The following is a 16638-nucleotide window of genomic DNA, read 5'->3' as shown; positions in this document are numbered from 1 at the left end:
GACTTCAGAGAGGGAGAGGGAGAGGGAGAGAGAAAAACATCAATGATGAGAGTTATTGACCGGCTGCCTCCTGCACGCCCCCTGCTGGGGATCGAGCCCACTACTGGGGCATGTGCCCTGACTGGGAATCGAACCGCGATCTTCTGGATCATAGGCTGATGCTCAAACGCTGAGCCACGCTGGCTGGGAAACAAGTGTTTCTTATTTTCCACTCCTGTTCCAACATAGTTGAGACAGAAAGGCTACCAGGGCAGGAGTGGGAGAAACACTCTTCTTCCAGGAGTAAGGTTCTGGTAAAATCTTTCCCCCTGATGAGTAAGCCTTGTTATAGATGATACTCCAGGCTTATTTCACACAGGTGCTCCCCTTCTGTGACAGCTACTAGGGATCATTCTTGGCTCTTCACTGTGAGAACTTAGTGGGTTGCCTAGAAGTAAAGTCCATGAAAGTGTGGGGGCTTCCTAAGAGTGTGGTCCCCAGGAGCTTTTCACTCTCAAGCTAGTCTGCACTCAGCATCTTGCAATTCATCAAAATGACTATTTAAGTGTTCCACCAGTCACTTTAGGGCTACTGTGGCTTCTGCTCCAGGTAAGCGGACTTTGGCTGTGACTCTGGATTTACCACTCCCCATATTTCCAAGTGGCAGTTTGCCCTGCAGCCTCTATTATGAGTCCCCCAAAAGTCCTGCTAATGTCTTTAATAGTATGATATTTTTTTTGTAATTTATACACAGTTGTTGCAATGAGAGTGATGATCAGACAGCTTTGCTACGTGATAGCAAAGACTCCCACCTCTCTCCATCACCCTTATATAAGCTTTTCTCAACCCTGCTCTCGTAGAGAGTTAATAAGTGCTATAGAAAATGATCTAAAAATTATTTTATCAATTCTTCCAAGAATGCTACATTGCTAGTATCATTCTAGACACACAGAGGTTAATTACACAAAGTGAATGACTTAGCCACTTTATCCCTTAATATTTCAATATGTATTTCCTAGAATAAGGATATTTTCTTACCTAAATGCAAATCACATTGAGGAAATTCAACATTGATACTTTTACATAATCTACCATCAATAGTCCAGTTTTGTCAATTGTCCCAATAATTCTTTTCCCTCCAAAAGCATTCTGATTTGGATCATATATTCATTTGGTTATGATTTAACTTGTTAGTCTCTCTTTCAATCTCTAACAGTTCCTCAGCCTTTCCTGGCTTTCATGACACTGACATTTTTTAAAGAATATAAGCCAGGTGTTGTTTTAATAGCATATTTCTGATTTTTGCTTTGTCTGATGTTTCCCCATGATTAAATTCAGGTTATGTAACCCTGTCCAGAATACTATGTAGTGATATTGTATCCTTAGTTTTGATCACTCAGGCAAGGTTATTATCTGGATCTCTACCATATAGTTAAAAATCATGCAAACATCCTGCTCCCTCATCAAACCTCTCAGTCCAGATTTTTCACCTATTTATGATTCTTGCCCAATCAGTCTTTACTATGATTATTGCAATGATTCTCTAATTTCACTGCTCACCCCACATTTATTAATCAGCATTCTGCTATATGTTAAAATCCACCCATTCCCCTTTTTATCTCTCCCTCACTCTTTTTCGTTAGTATGGACTAATGGTTTCATATTTCCTCAATGGTTCACTACTGTCCTTAGTTATTTGGATGCGCAAAGAGTTGCATATCTGACCAGTGAAAGCCTCTTCAAACTAGCTCCCGGATACTCTGGGTATGTCCCTACCATTTTTTTTTTAACACTTCCTCCTTACTGGTAACATTAAGATGTTCCAGTCTCATTTAAAATCTTTTTTCCCCCGAGCCCCAGACGTCAGCCATATCTCTGAAAATCCCTGGTTCCTTTCAGTAGGGAATGGTATTAATGTCAGGTATACTCACAAATATGAGTGCCAGGTGTACTCACTGCTATTAGGGTCGTATGAGTCTGGACCTGTCATATCCAGTTTGGTAGCCATTATGCACATGTGGCTATTTAAATCAAAATTAATAAAAATAAATTAAAAATTCAGTTCCTCCGTCATACTAGCCAAATTTCATGTGCTCAAAAACTATATGTATTTCATAGCTACCATATAAGACAGCACTGATATTTATAGAACATTTCCAGCATTACAGAAAGTTCTATCGGACATTACTGTTCTAGGCCCTTTCACAAGGCAAATTTAGGCAACACAAACACAAACACACACACACACACACACACACACACACACTCATAAGTTCTCACTCTCCACTACCTTTTAAATATCTTCCTATGTTCCACTACATTAATTCTTTCTCATATTAAACAATTATTTGTTAAGCATACACTATTGGACAGTTACTATTCAAGGCCCTGTAGATTTAAAAATGTACATCCCTGTTCTCTAAAAAGTTAAATGTAATGAGAAGACAAAAATAAATGTATTATTATAAAATAATGTATTATTATAATACAAGGTGTTAAATCAATATATACCCCACAGTGTCAAGGAAAGCTTCCTGAGAGAAATTACATTTATTAAGGTCAGGAAGATAAAGAAATATTAACCTGGCAATTTAAGGTTAATTTGGGGCTGGAAGCATTTGCTATTCCCCATCAGTTTTTTTCATCTCCGTACCAATTATTCATTCAAAATACTTTCTTTATCTCCCCCATGCCTTTTCAATATTCTGCTTATTTTCAAAGCCAATCTTTTATGATATATTTCTTAATACATTTAACAAGACAAAGCCCAACCCAAAAATATACTCTCTTTACTGATTTCAAGCACACAAAAGAATTGGTTCATTTTTGTTGTTATCAATGTAATGGGTAAGAACATGGGCTTTGGAATCAGACTTACTGCTTACTAACTATGTGACCTTGGGCAAGCTACTTAATCTCCCTAAACCTCAACTTCTGCATCTAAAGGTAGGATTATATGTTTGAGGATTATATAAAACAATGTATTGAAAATCCTTAGCACTATGATGACAATATGATAAGTTCTATGGTCTACTTGTAACAATAATTGTACACTTGTTCCTTCCTCTTTTTGCTAAAAGTTTTTAAATTTGTTCACACCTTTCTTGGCCAGTCTTTACATTATTAAGGCATATATAAATACACACACACATATATATGTATATAGTATTTTGGTAACATCTAGAAAATCCCCTAAATTATTCAAGCAGATTCCTTGTAGTCCATATATCATGGCATATTCACATGTAAAATATTTTATATAGACAAATTCAATTTGTAATTGTGAAATTATAAAATCAATTTCAAAAATACTATTTATCTATTGCTTGTAGCAACTTTAAATAAAAACCATTAAATATGACTATATATAAAATCATTAAATAAAAATATTTTCCTACTAGTAAATTCTGAAATAAAACTTAAATATCTTCAAGTTGGTGGAGCATACTAATATCTGAACTACTAAATGGTAAACTCAATCTATTAATAAAAGCGAATTTGTCAGAATCCACATTCCTATTTTTAATTGGACCCTACAAAGCCATAATTACAATTGGTTACTAATGAAACAAAGCATCTTGATTTTTATACAAATATATTTAAAATACTTAATATAGTCATTATAGAAACACTATTAAGTGACAGCATCAAGGAGAATTTCTTTCCTTCAACATGCTCTTTAAAAATATAATAGGGGAAAAGCATGTCATACAAGAACCAGAGGTAACTCCTTCGGTCCTTCATCAGTTTGTTTAGATGTGCACTGAAAGGTATATGCCTCACATTTTGCTAACAAATGAAAACATATGCTTTTCAAAATGAATGCTTTAAAAAAAATTTTTTTAAATATATATTTTTATTGATTTTAAAAAGAGAGGAAGGGAGAGAGAAAAAGAAACACTGATGTGAGAGAGGAACATCGATTGGCTGCCTCCTACACGTGCCCTACCAGGGATGGAGCCCGCAACCCAGGCATGTGTCCTAATGGGGAATCAAACCAGCAGCCCTTTGGTACATGGAACGACAGCCAACTAATGGGGCCATACAGGCCAGGGCCCAAACAAATGCTTTTAATGAAGTATGTTTCATTTGTAAAAAGTGTAAGCATGGACCTATAAAGTTGCATTGCTTACAGTCTAGAGAAAGGAAACAGAATGCTCACCAGAATTAATAAATACCAACCCTAAGATGCAGAAGAATGCCATTTCCTTTAAAATCACTGATAGCTATGAAGATTTTATTTTCTTTACTAAGCAAAGACAAATGTGTAGTACACTTGTGTTTTCCTTATTGCCCTTACCAGTAAAATTTTAAAATCACCTTGATATGTAATTTTCCTTCAAATTAGTTTAAGTATAATAGTGGATTTTAAAAAATGGAGATGTAAGAAATTTCAGAATATGCTATGTTTAAAAAATTATTAAATCCCACTAATATACTATTGATACCTAGTATGTCACTTGTAAACTATATATTTAAAACTTTCTAGATGTAATTATTCTAAATAACAGTGTACAATCCATATCCTCTTGTACATGAAATATATTGATGGTGAAATCTTTGCTCATGTTTCCTAAAGGCAAACTTACCTGCGCAGTCCAACACAAAGTAGGGCTCAATCTGTAGAGTTTTCGTTTGTGGAAACTCTGAAGTGGCCTTGTTCGAGCTGCTGTGCTCATGACAGTCAAGGATGGAGATTTCAATCTTGTCCTGTCTTTTCTCCTTTTCTTACTGTGCTTCTGGTTAAGTAACCAGCTACTCGAGGAAGAGAGCTCATCTAAATTCTCTGAAGCACTGAAAGGCCATGAAATAATTGGGGAGTGGAGGAAATAAAACAAAACAAACAAACAAACAAACAAAAAAGACAAAGAAAACTAAATGTAAATTGCCTTAATCTATTATGACAGAAGAGTATTAACTTTAGCCAACTTTGTGGTAACAACTGGTGAAAGAATTTATATGAATGGGGAATTACATATTCAAGTTGTGCAAATAATTGCTATTTTCTCCTGCAAAACAAATATCCCATAGGTTAGAAATGCTCACGTGTTCACTAGTACAATGTAAATGTTCACTGTAACTCAACAATTCGTCTATATTATACAGTGTTGTAACTACTTAAATCAAATTTTTTTTGCATATGGTTGAAATTACATAGGACTACAGGTTTAAAATAGGGCTCATCTCATCACTGCATCATTAGTTGCTCTTAAGCACTACGTACTATATCAGTAAATTTTGAAACAAAGATGCAATCCTACTGTATTTAGGATTTTTTAAAAACTTCCAATGATACTGAAGTCACAACTATAAAATAAACAGATCACACAAACTACATATAAAAAGCATATTAATTTTATAATTATTCTTCATATTAATTTTTAAACATTATATTTAAATATTTTAAAACATCAGAACATCAGGAGGAAGTTAATGCTCATTGCCATGTAAATTTAACTTCCTTTATAGCAGTACATTATATATAAAATAATTAAGCTTTTCAGGCACTACAGCATACCAATTTCAACCTTACTTATATAGACAGAAGCTAGTCAATTTAGTATTCTAAAATCAACACGTGAATCTGCTATATGTGATATATAAGTTCTAATCAACATCTAAGATCTAAATGTGCTATTTGGTTCAAGTAGAATCAATATTTAATGGTAAATGTAAGATATGGTTTGTCTATAGCACTATCACTGGATTTAAACCAAATTTATAGTTGCTATAAAATATTCTATTAGCTTGTGGATAAAACAAGTAATTTAAGAATGTTTTACACAGAAATAAGAAACCAAAAATAAAGGTACCTGAATGGCTTATGCTGGTGAAACCAAAGAGAATAATTAAGTATGAATTTGGCAACTATCATACATTCAACAAATACATAGTTGAGTATGCACTATTGGCCAGGCTGAATTAGGGAAAGAACTTAAGATAACTATTTCACTTCAAAAATATTAACTTTAGTCTGCAGAGAGCTCTAGTCAAGAATGTTTTAAGGCCCAGTTAATAACCATTCTAAAGACTATCTGAGAAAGTCTTAAGACATAATGCTACTCTCAAATTAACAGGTCCAATATATCCTGATGTTACTTTCTGTGACATATCATATGTATTACCATGGAAAATTACAAGTGCATCATTGCTAAGTAACAGTTTGCTCTTAAGAAACCATCCATGGAGCTGGGCTATTATGTCAAGGGTACCAAAAGGCATATCAAGTTAGCACTGGATAGGTCAGGTGACCAGCACAGAAGTGAGTCAAGGTCAGGAAAAAGAAAGGTTACAGCAGTAGGTAGTATTAGAGGTGATCAAGTCAGGAAGCTAGGATCCAGGAAGATAGGCATAGATCCAACACTAAAAAAGATTCTTCAGCAAGTTAGAAACAATTTGAGGCAGGTTATACTGGGTCCTTGAAAGAGACATGGCTTGGGTAGTATCTAGGGAAAATGAAGAGCTCTTATTTTAGGTGCCTGAAGCACAGTTAACTAACTCTTCTATTTACAACTCTCTAGTTGTTAATGAGCCCTTAGTTTCCCCCTTGTCACAGGAGTCTTAGTCCTAAAGAAGGTGAGCCACCATCTCCTTTCTGAAAGACAGCACACAGCTTTTGCACTGGCTAGAGGCTCACAGGCCAGTTTAAAGAAAAGCTTGTCATTTGTGTCACTAAATGTTATATTTTCAAGTTTCTAAGGTAGCTGACATTATCAAAGGAAAAAAGTTTAGTTTCATTCTTTTTCTTGATTTAAGTATGTTCCCAACTGCAGACAATTCATCCTTAGATGACACTAACAGTTTCTAACTACTAAGGATCCTTGCAAAGTGTTATCAAAAGTTATACTTCTCAACCTATACAATGAAAACGACAAAACATTATTAAAAGAAATCAAAGACGACACAAAGGAATGAACAGATATTCTGTCTTCATGGATTGAAAGAATAAACATAGTTAAAATGGCCATATTACTCAAAGCAATATACAGATTTAATGCAATCCCTATCAAAATCCCAATGACATTTTTTAAAGAAATAGTACCAAAAAAGCATCAGATTTGTATGAAACCACAAAAGACCCTGAATGGCCAAAGCAATCCTGAGAAAAAGAACAAAGCTGGAGGTATCACACTCCCTGACTTCAAATTATACTGCAAAGCGACAATAGTCAAAACAGTATGGTACTGGCAGAAAAACAGACGCGCACAGAACAATGGAAGAGACCTGAGAGCCCAGAAGTAAACCCACATATATATGGGCAAATAATTCTTGATAAATGAGCCAAAAACATACAATGGAGAAAAGAAAGCCTCCTCAATAAATGGTGCCAGGAAAAATGAAAAGTCACATGGAAAAGAATGAAACTAGACTATTTGTCACCATACACAAACAGTAACTCAAACGGATCAAAGACCTAGATATAAGATCTGAAACAATAAACTACATAGAAGAAAACATAGGTACTCAACTTATGGACCTTGGTCTTAGAGAGGATGTTATGAATTTGACCTCAAAGGCAAGGGAAGTAAAAGCAAAAATAAATGAGTGGGACTATATCAAAATAAAAGCTTCTGCACAGCAAAAGAAACCATCAACACAATAAAAAGGCAACCAACTGAATTGGAGAAAATATTTGCAAACAATACCTCCAATAAATGGTTAATATCTAAAATATATAAAGAACTCATACAACTCAATGCCAAAAAAACCCAAATAATCCAATTAAAAACTGGGCAGAGGACCCGAACAGACACTTCTCCCAAGACATACAAATGGCCAACAGATATATAAAAAAATGCTCAACCTCACTATCAGGGAAATGGAAATCAAAAACACAATGAGATACCACCTCACACCTGTTAGAATGGCTGTTATCAACAAGACAAGAAATAAGAAGTGTTAGAGAGGTGGTGGAGAAAAAGGAGCCCCCATACACTGCTGGTGGGAATGTAGACCGGTACAGTCACTATGGAAAACAGTATGGAGGTACCTCAAAAATATAAGAATAGAGCTACCATATGACCCAGCAATCCTTCTTCTGGGTACCTACCTGAAATTTTGAAAGCATTTATTTGTAAAGATATATGTATCCCTATCTTTATTGCAGCATCACTCATGGTGGCTAAGACATGGAAACAACCAAAGTGTCCTTCAATAGAGGATTGGATAAAGAATAGGTGGTACATGTACACAATGGAATACTACTGAGCCTAAGAAAAGAGAAATACTGCCATTTACAACATGGATGGATATGGAGAATATCATGCTAAGTGAAATAAGTCAGACGGAAAAAGTCAAGACTGAGAGCTTTATCTAAAAAAATAATCACAAAGTCCCAAGTTCATGTTTTATTAACCCTGTTTAATTTCTCTGCCATTTAATGAATTTCTGAAATCACTGGTTTTCTATTACAATCCTAGAAATTCTTAGCAGTTAAGTTATTTATGGATGATAACAACAGGCATTCAATTTGCTTTTATGGAGTATAAACAGAAAACTTCAAGTGAACTTTTTAAATATGCTTATTACTATAGGAGCCAAAGGCCCAGAAGGGAGTCAATTAATCTTTTACCTGATATTTTACTATAAGTTACTACCAAAATCAATTTCTGCAAACATTATGTATTTATAACTAATAAATAAAATAATCTAAAGATGCAGGTATGTGGGGATATATAGTCACTAACTTCTTGGTGTCATCTCGGTGGTGGTGGTAATGGTGGATAAATGTGGAAGGACAGTCTAAACTATTTTTTTTAAAGCCAGTGAAAGTCTAGAGTTTTTCATAGTAAATTATTCAAGTATTTAATAACCTTTGCTTAAACCAAACTGCGTTCTTGGAATAACTCATACTGTTCAAATACCGTTAGTAAATAAGAAACTTTTGGACCTGGTAATAAATTTAGAATGCTAGAACTATAAAAGCATAGGAAAGATTTCACAAAGTTATTTTTGTTCTCAAGGAATAGCAGAGAATAAGTAGTCAACACAGAATTTTAAAAATACTGTTTTAGGCAAGTGATTTAACATTTTCCCCACATACACCTATTCTCATATTAAACACATTTAAGCAGCAGAAATAAATCATGGAAAGAGAATTACAATGTACATTCTCAAAGAGGTTATGATAGACCCTCACCCCAGTTTCCCATACACTCATACACACAAATGCCCACACCCATCATATTGCTTTGAATATCATTCTCACAAAATTTACATGCACCAGGAAGCTAAAACTGTGACCTCATTTGGAAATAGTCTTTGCAGGCGTAATTAGGTAAGATGAGGTCATACTAATTAGGGTGGGCCTTAAATCTAATCACTGATATCCTTATAAGAAATACGAAGAGGAAAGAATGCCACCTGAACACTGAGGCAAAGATAGGAGAGATGATCTATAAACCAGAGAACACCAAGAACCGCCAGTAAGCTAGGAAAAGACAAGAAAGGTTCTTCCCTAGAAACTTCAGAGAGCAAGGCCCTACCTGACACCTTGATTTTGAACTTCTAGCCCCCAGAACTGTGAAAGAGTAAGAATATATTATTTTAAGCCAACCAGTTACTGGAGATTTGTTAGAACAGCACTAGGAAACTAAAATATCCATAAAAATACACACCTAAGAATACTGTTTTTCAGTAATTTGTAACCTCTATTTCAAGTCTCTCCTTTTCACCAAATGGAGTTCTTCGATGAATTCAACCCATACCAACTAAGGTAGGCAGCAACCTTTTCCAAACTTTCCCTGATGCCCAAAGTCCTGCCAATAGTTGAATTTACTACCTTCTTTTCCCATCCAGTGGTGTATAATTTATTTAAACATTCCCTATAACATTAGGCTTTAGACTTATATTAATAGAGGTAAAAAGGGGGAAGCAAATTTTTACAAAAGAAAGTAATTCCTACTGCCATTACTTTAAAAACACAGCAGGGGAGTTTTATTTCCTTACTGATGTTGCGTACGTATAGCTAATACGATAATTAACGTCGTTCATGGGCACCTAAAATTATGTTGAAAACTTCAGCCTGGAATGGGCTGCCAACAAACAATGTTTTCTCATAACTGAGAAGTGACTATAAAATATTATGAGGGTAAAAGAATTACTTTATATGTGATTAGTTTGCCAGTTTAACTGCAGTTTTTCAATTAGGATACCCAATTAGAAAGAATGGCTGCATTTCATGAGATAATTGCCATTAGTGGAAATAAATAGCACGGCAGTGATTCACTGAAATTTAATTTCATATCATATTCTGGGACTCGTTAAAGCAAAACAAACAACAGCAACAACAATAAAAATCTAGACATTATTTCAAGTAGAAATTCACTTTCTCAGAGATAATGCCCCATGGGGTAAACAAGGATCCATTTACAACATTTTATCTTCATTTTAGAGTATGAGATCTAAAAACCAATAACTCTCTCTACGATGATAAAATGTAATGCTTCATTTGTTTGAAGGCTCAATTTTTTTAGTTGCTCAGTTCCTGGTGACTCATCTTAGACCCTGCTGCCAAGATTAACAAAGCTAGAAAACAACAATTCTGACTTCTGGGAGAGACTGCCGCTAAACAGGAGATGGGGGCTGGGAAACAATGAGTAACAAGTAGACAAACAGGTGCCCTGGAAAATAATTAACCAAGAGACTTAACTTAGAAACTGGGAGAAAGAGTCATTAGGATATTAAAAAACTGACCTTAAGTACTTTTTAAAAAATAGTATAAGTTCTATGTGGTTCACTAAAAAATAATATACAGAATAGGTGGTGAAACTTTAAAAATTCAGAATTTAAATTTCTTCTAACCTACCTATACACGAAAATTTCAACATAGTGTGATACAAGGCTAGAATATATATTCTTTATTAAAAGAACTTCACTTATGAGAGTACTTATCTGGCAATCCCAAGTATACAGAATATAGCTGAAATTGCAAAAGCCTCATTCCTGTTGCTGTTCAGAGAGGCCTTCTCTCTTACTAGAGAATATCTCTTACTATAGTACAGATGCATCTACCACTTTGTCATCTGATTTTCTAGTCGAGTTAAATTAGATGACAGGAAGCAGAACTGCAGGAAACTGCCATGAGAGCAACAACTAAAATATCAATCTAGGAGGAAGAAGAAATACGGAATGCTAACTACTTGCAAGAAATGTTGAAAGACATTTCATTCATTCAACAAATATTTACTCGTGTTCATGATGTGACTCTTACTGCTAGGAAAATAGCAGTTAATGAGACAGACAAAAACAAAACTACACGTCCTAGTCTTATGGAATTTACTTTTTCATCCAGGAAGACAGACAATACACAAGTAAAAAAGAAATGATCACACTTGTTATCGGACTTGATCCTTACAACAAACCAGGATGTAGACTGTTCTCATTTTAACTGACTTATAAAGTTGCCCAAGATCACAATACTACCAAGTGGCAGAAGTAGGACTGATCTCAGGTCTGATTCCAAAGTGATATTCTTTTTTTTTATTCCTTTCTTTTTTTTCCCCTAATCCTAGGACATGCTTAGAAAGAGCAAGGAAAGGAGAGAGAAAGAGAAAGAAACATTGCTTGCTTGCCTTCCGTATGCTCCCTGACTGGGGATCAAACCCCCAACTCAGGTATGTTCCCTGAACGGGAACCAAGCCAAGCAGCCTTTCGGTGCAGGGGTCGACATTCAACCAACTGAGCCACTCTGGCGGGGCCCAAGTGATATTCTTAACAATGTGTTTTCTTCATAGCACTTGATCAGGGTATAAAATTACATTTGTGCAATTATTTGGTTGACATAATTTCCCCAACTAGACTCTATACCACAAGGACAAAGACCACATTTTCTTTGTTCAACATCATAAATATGGTATATATAGCTGCTATGCCCAATGCAATGCCCAGCACACTGAAGCCACTCAGTAGGTACTTGTTAACTATTAAGTGAATTATTTTACAGATGTACAACTATTAATAATAGCCCCTGAGGATGTATTAATAGCCCCTAATAGTAATGGACCTGAGTTATCCAAAAAAATGGAATTAGTTCAGTATCATCCAAGAAAGGCAACGTGTAATACATTTTACTTAATTCTTCCCAAATGGTTTATTTGAAAGCTTTTGGCACTTGAGTAGAATCATCATTCCTCCTACTGTCTTGGGAACCTCTTTCCGTAATACCTTCTGGATTATTCTTAATGTTACGAGCACATGTTGAGTAATTTTTCTCTATTCACTAAATTTCTCTTGTTAAAAAAAAAAAAATCCTCACCCAAGGACACCTTTTCCACTACTTTTCAGAGACAGAGGGAGAGAGAAAGGGAAGGAGAAGGAGAGACAGAAAGGGAAGGAGAAGGAGAGAGAGAGAAAAACGGATGTGAGATTCATCCATTAGCTGCCTCCCGCATGCACCCTCACTGGGGCAGGGAGAACCTGCAACCCAGGTACGTGTGCACTTGACAGGGAATCAAACCCAAGACCCTGCGGGCCACAGGCTGACACTCCAACCACTGAACCAAACCGGCCAGGGCTCACTAAATCTCTTGATTTAAGCTAACATAAAATGATTACATCCAAAGCAAAGCATAACAGTGATGTTACAAAAAGATATATATTTTAGACTGTATTGAAACCTTATGTTTTTATTTTTCATTTGTTTGAAAAAAGGGAATTCATCAAAAATAAACACTTACTTGAAGAATATTAGCACTAGAAACTATTTTAGAAAATATTTGTGTCCCAGTAAATTTAAAGAAAAAGAAGTGAGATGTAAAGAGATTAAGGACTTGCCCAAGGTCACAGAATGTCTAAAACAAAAAGAATACATAAAAGTGTACTCTCATAACCACAAATTATCAGAAAACTACTAAATTATAAAAAACACTATAAATGATTAAGAATACATAAAAGTTAAAACTTTTGGGAGGGGGATTAAATACCCCAAGATGGTCCTTTGAGAAGGTATGATTTAGGTAACAGGAGAATAAAACCCAACAGTGTGTATGCTCGCCCTGAATTTTAGTGTACTTGATTTAATTACAGTATCCCATACAAACTAAGCAGACCAAAGACAGGACAGCAACTTTATGTCTTCCCAAGAGATGTGACTCCCCATACCTGTTTAACAAATGTCTTAATAACTGGCCTCTCAGTCATTATATGCCCTCAAATCTTTACCCTCTCAGGACATTTTGAAGCACTTTAAAAAAAAAAAAAAGTAACAGTAGTTCTAAATCAATGACTAGTATGCTGCCCAAGATATGAAAGAAATAAGACTATATCTACAATTTTAACATACATTATGTCATTACATAAAAATATCAGTGGCTAACACTATTAAGCTATTTCTTACGTGTCAGGCATTGCTCTAAGAGTTTTATATATACTATCTCATTTACTTCTAACAACCATATCCTGTATATTTACTGTTTGATAACCATATCTGGTATGCTTACTATAAGACATACACTTAACTCTTGGTCAGTGATCTGTTGAGTAATATGCTACATTTTAGAAGACCCAACATGTACCTTTTAAGATAATATGATTATAGAAACTGGGTTAGAGTGGAGACTGAATGATTGTCAAATGTTGGTTACGACATTATAAAATCTTTGGAACAGAGAGACTATAAATATTTAGATACCACAATGATTTAAGAACATAAAAAGCAAATATATATTATCATAGTAAATTACTAAATTTCTTGTTACTTTTAAATATACCTTTTGCCTATATCTACAAACATTCTGCAACCTCTTATTACTATACTGCTATTACTAGGTCTAACATTTGTTCTAATTTATACATTTTAGCTGAGTATGTACCTCAAAACTCACAACTGAATCTATGAGTACTTTTCAGGTCATAGGGGACAGTTAAAAATACATGATAACTACTAATCCTTTTCTTTAGCCATTCTTCATTTGCTTTCCACAAGTATGTATAAATGCTTTCATTGGAAAAGACAGAACAGACATCCTAGATTAAGAAAAATTTGATAAAGGGCAAGGATTATAAAATAAACAAAAGGATAAATTGTTATCACCAAATTTTAAGGTAACATGCTAAGATTTAATTTTTTGTTTCTCCTTCAATAAATTAGATGCCACATTCCTACTTGTCTGAAAATTTTGATATCCTATGGTTATAATTTTAACAATATGGGACTAGTCAAACTTTGCTCACAGGTCTAGGATGAATAATGTCATTTAAATATACTTTCAAAACTATGATGCCATTGTGCTTTCTAGTTATCCTTTTTGAAGTATATAATTTGTACCTTATTTTTAACTTTTTATTGTGAAATATAAGATACCTAGAGATAAGTACATAAAACATGTATCTTATGTTTAACTTGTAAATATGAAGCAATGCTTCACCTACTTGTCCACTGTTCCATAAACACCACTCAGGTCAAGAATGAAACATTATCAGCACTTAAGAAGCCTCCTCCCCCATATGGACCTCCTCTTCATGCTTAACCTAAAATGATCAAAAGTTAAACCCAAACTTCTAACAGCCTCCTGAATAATTATATTCAAGGACCTGAGAACAATTTACATCCATTTACCTTCCTCCTGACCTATATGCTATTGTTACCATGGACTTTTTTTTAAACTCCATTAGACATATTTTACTACTGTTTGTTTACATATGCAATATAGTTATTTACCATTTTATTTGTTATTTCTTGTTACACTTCAATGACCTATCTAGGATCATCACTTTCTATTGCCTAAAGCACAACCTTCATTGTTATCGTTAATTAGAATCTACTAATGACAAACTCAGTTTTGATTTGTCTGAAAACATTTGTTTCACATTCAGACCTCAAAAAAGTTTTCCCTGGGTATAGAATTTCTAGACAGACAGTTATTTTCTTTCAACACATGGAAGATACCATTCCACTGTACACTGGCTCCCATCACTCTTGAGAAGTCAGCTGTCAGTTGAATTGTGGCTTCAATTAAGGTGATGTTTCCTCCTCCCAGGCCTCTATTGTTGCCTTTAGATGTTACATCAGTCTTTTCTTCTTTTTCCTTCAGATTTTCTCTATTTCTAGGGGTAGATTTCTTCTTATTCGTCCTGCTCACAGAATTCATGCTTGGCTCCCTGAACTTGGTGTCTTTCATTAAATGAGGTAATTTTTCAGCCAGTACCTATTTGAATATTGCTCCTGCTTCATTCTCTAGCTCATCTTCCAGGTCTCAGATTAAGTCTCATATTAGACCTGCTAAATGTGGTCACCACATTTTTAAATGACTCTTGTATTTTCCATTGTTTTGTCTCTTTTTCTACATTCTGGAATTTTTCTTCTATCTTCATTACACATTCTCTCTTCAACATGTCCATATTGCTGACAAACTCACTTACTTAGTTTTTAATTTAAAATTTTTTAGAAGTTTTATTTGGACTTTCCTCAAATGTGCTATGTCACTTATATAGTTTCTTTTCTGCAGATATTTTCAAGCCTATCTTTTATTTCTAAAATCAGAACAAGCACTGTTTTTTAAATAATCAGTGTTTGATAATTCTAATATCTGAAAACTTTATAATGTTTTTCCTGTTAATTTCCTCTTTATTCTTACTCTTATGTCTCTGTCTCCTCACACGTTTGATTATATTTGATTGTGTGTTGATCATTGACTTTGAAAAATTAATTCTGATAATTTCCAGTGGCTAAGAAGGTGCCTTCCTCCAGAGAGAATCTGCATTTGCCTCTGCCATCTATCTTGTAGTATTAACCATTCCCGAACCATTTTAAAGTAGGGATTCTTTGGCTGACTCATTGATGCAAATTTGGGCTGAAAACTCCATGTGAAAGTCCCTACTATGGTGAGACCATCTCAAAGACAGATTTACTTTTTTTCTTTTATCTTCTGCTCTGCTCAGCACCAAGGCGAATCTCCCAAATGGCACTCAAGGGGTGGGGGTGGGGGGGGGGAAGAGCAGATTACCTTTTGATTACATTTACTATAAGGGTGTAGCTCCTGGAGGAGGGTGGTCCTAGCTAAATATGAAGACGATTTCATTTAATCTCCTTACCATAGGGCAAGGCCATGGCTTTCTCTTTCTCTCATCCCACAAACTATTAAAGCTTCATTTGATTTTTCTGGATTTAGCTTTGATTTCTCCCTTCTCTTTCCCCACAAAGCTATCAAAACCTCAACTAAATTTTGTCAGAATTTGGCCTCAGACAAAATGAGATTGCTATGCTTTTCTTAGTTTTCTGGGTGCTTGTTTTCCTTGGCTTGTGGCTTAGAAATATCATTAACAACATTCATTCATTTCTCTTTCAAAATAAACAATAAAATATTCTTATACAATCCAGCAATTCCATTTCTGGGTATATATCCAAAAAATGAAAAGCAGGGACTCATACAGGGATTTGTACACCCATGTTCAAGCAGCATTATTCACAATAGCCAAAAGGTAGAAGTAACCTGAATGTTCATGCAAGGATCAATGGAAAACATAATGTGGTCTAAACATAAAACAGACTATTAGTTAACCTCAAAAAGGAAGGAAATGTTTGGCACATGGTATAATATGCATTAACCTTGACAACATTATGCTAAGTGAAATAAGCCAGTCACAAAAGGACAAATACTGTGTGATTTCACTTACATGAGGTACCTAGAGTAGTCAAATTCATAGACACAAAGTAGAATG

General features: G+C 34.8%; 1 protein-coding gene and 1 long non-coding RNA gene across 4 annotated transcripts in view; one reads left to right on the top strand and one right to left on the bottom strand.

The window, feature by feature from the left end:
- KANSL1L (KAT8 regulatory NSL complex subunit 1 like) overlaps positions 1-16638 on the bottom strand; it is an 80422-nt gene that overhangs the window by 32077 nt on the left and 31707 nt on the right. For both annotated transcript variants that reach the window (XM_016196740.2, XM_016196741.2), the window contains exon 6: positions 4569-4773. In XM_016196740.2, the coding sequence (XP_016052226.2) occupies positions 4569-4773 (205 nt within the window). The remainder of the gene's footprint in view (positions 1-4568; positions 4774-16638) is intronic.
- Positions 1-16638, top strand: part of LOC107524728 (uncharacterized) — a 46930-nt gene that overhangs the window by 6884 nt on the left and 23408 nt on the right. The window contains exon 3 of one of the 2 annotated variants that reach the window (XR_001601997.2): positions 15012-15857. The exons of the other annotated variant lie outside the window; for it this stretch is intronic. This is a non-coding gene — a long non-coding RNA (uncharacterized LOC107524728). Of the gene's footprint in view, positions 1-15011; positions 15858-16638 lie in introns of those variants that run through there. 2 annotated transcript variants of the gene reach the window in all.

This window comes from Miniopterus natalensis, chromosome 8 (genome assembly GCF_054644295.1).
Source record: "Miniopterus natalensis isolate mMinNat1 chromosome 8, mMinNat1.hap1, whole genome shotgun sequence".
NCBI classification, from domain to species: domain Eukaryota; kingdom Metazoa; phylum Chordata; class Mammalia; order Chiroptera; family Miniopteridae; genus Miniopterus; species Miniopterus natalensis.
This window is presented reverse-complemented; position numbering and strand designations above follow the sequence as displayed.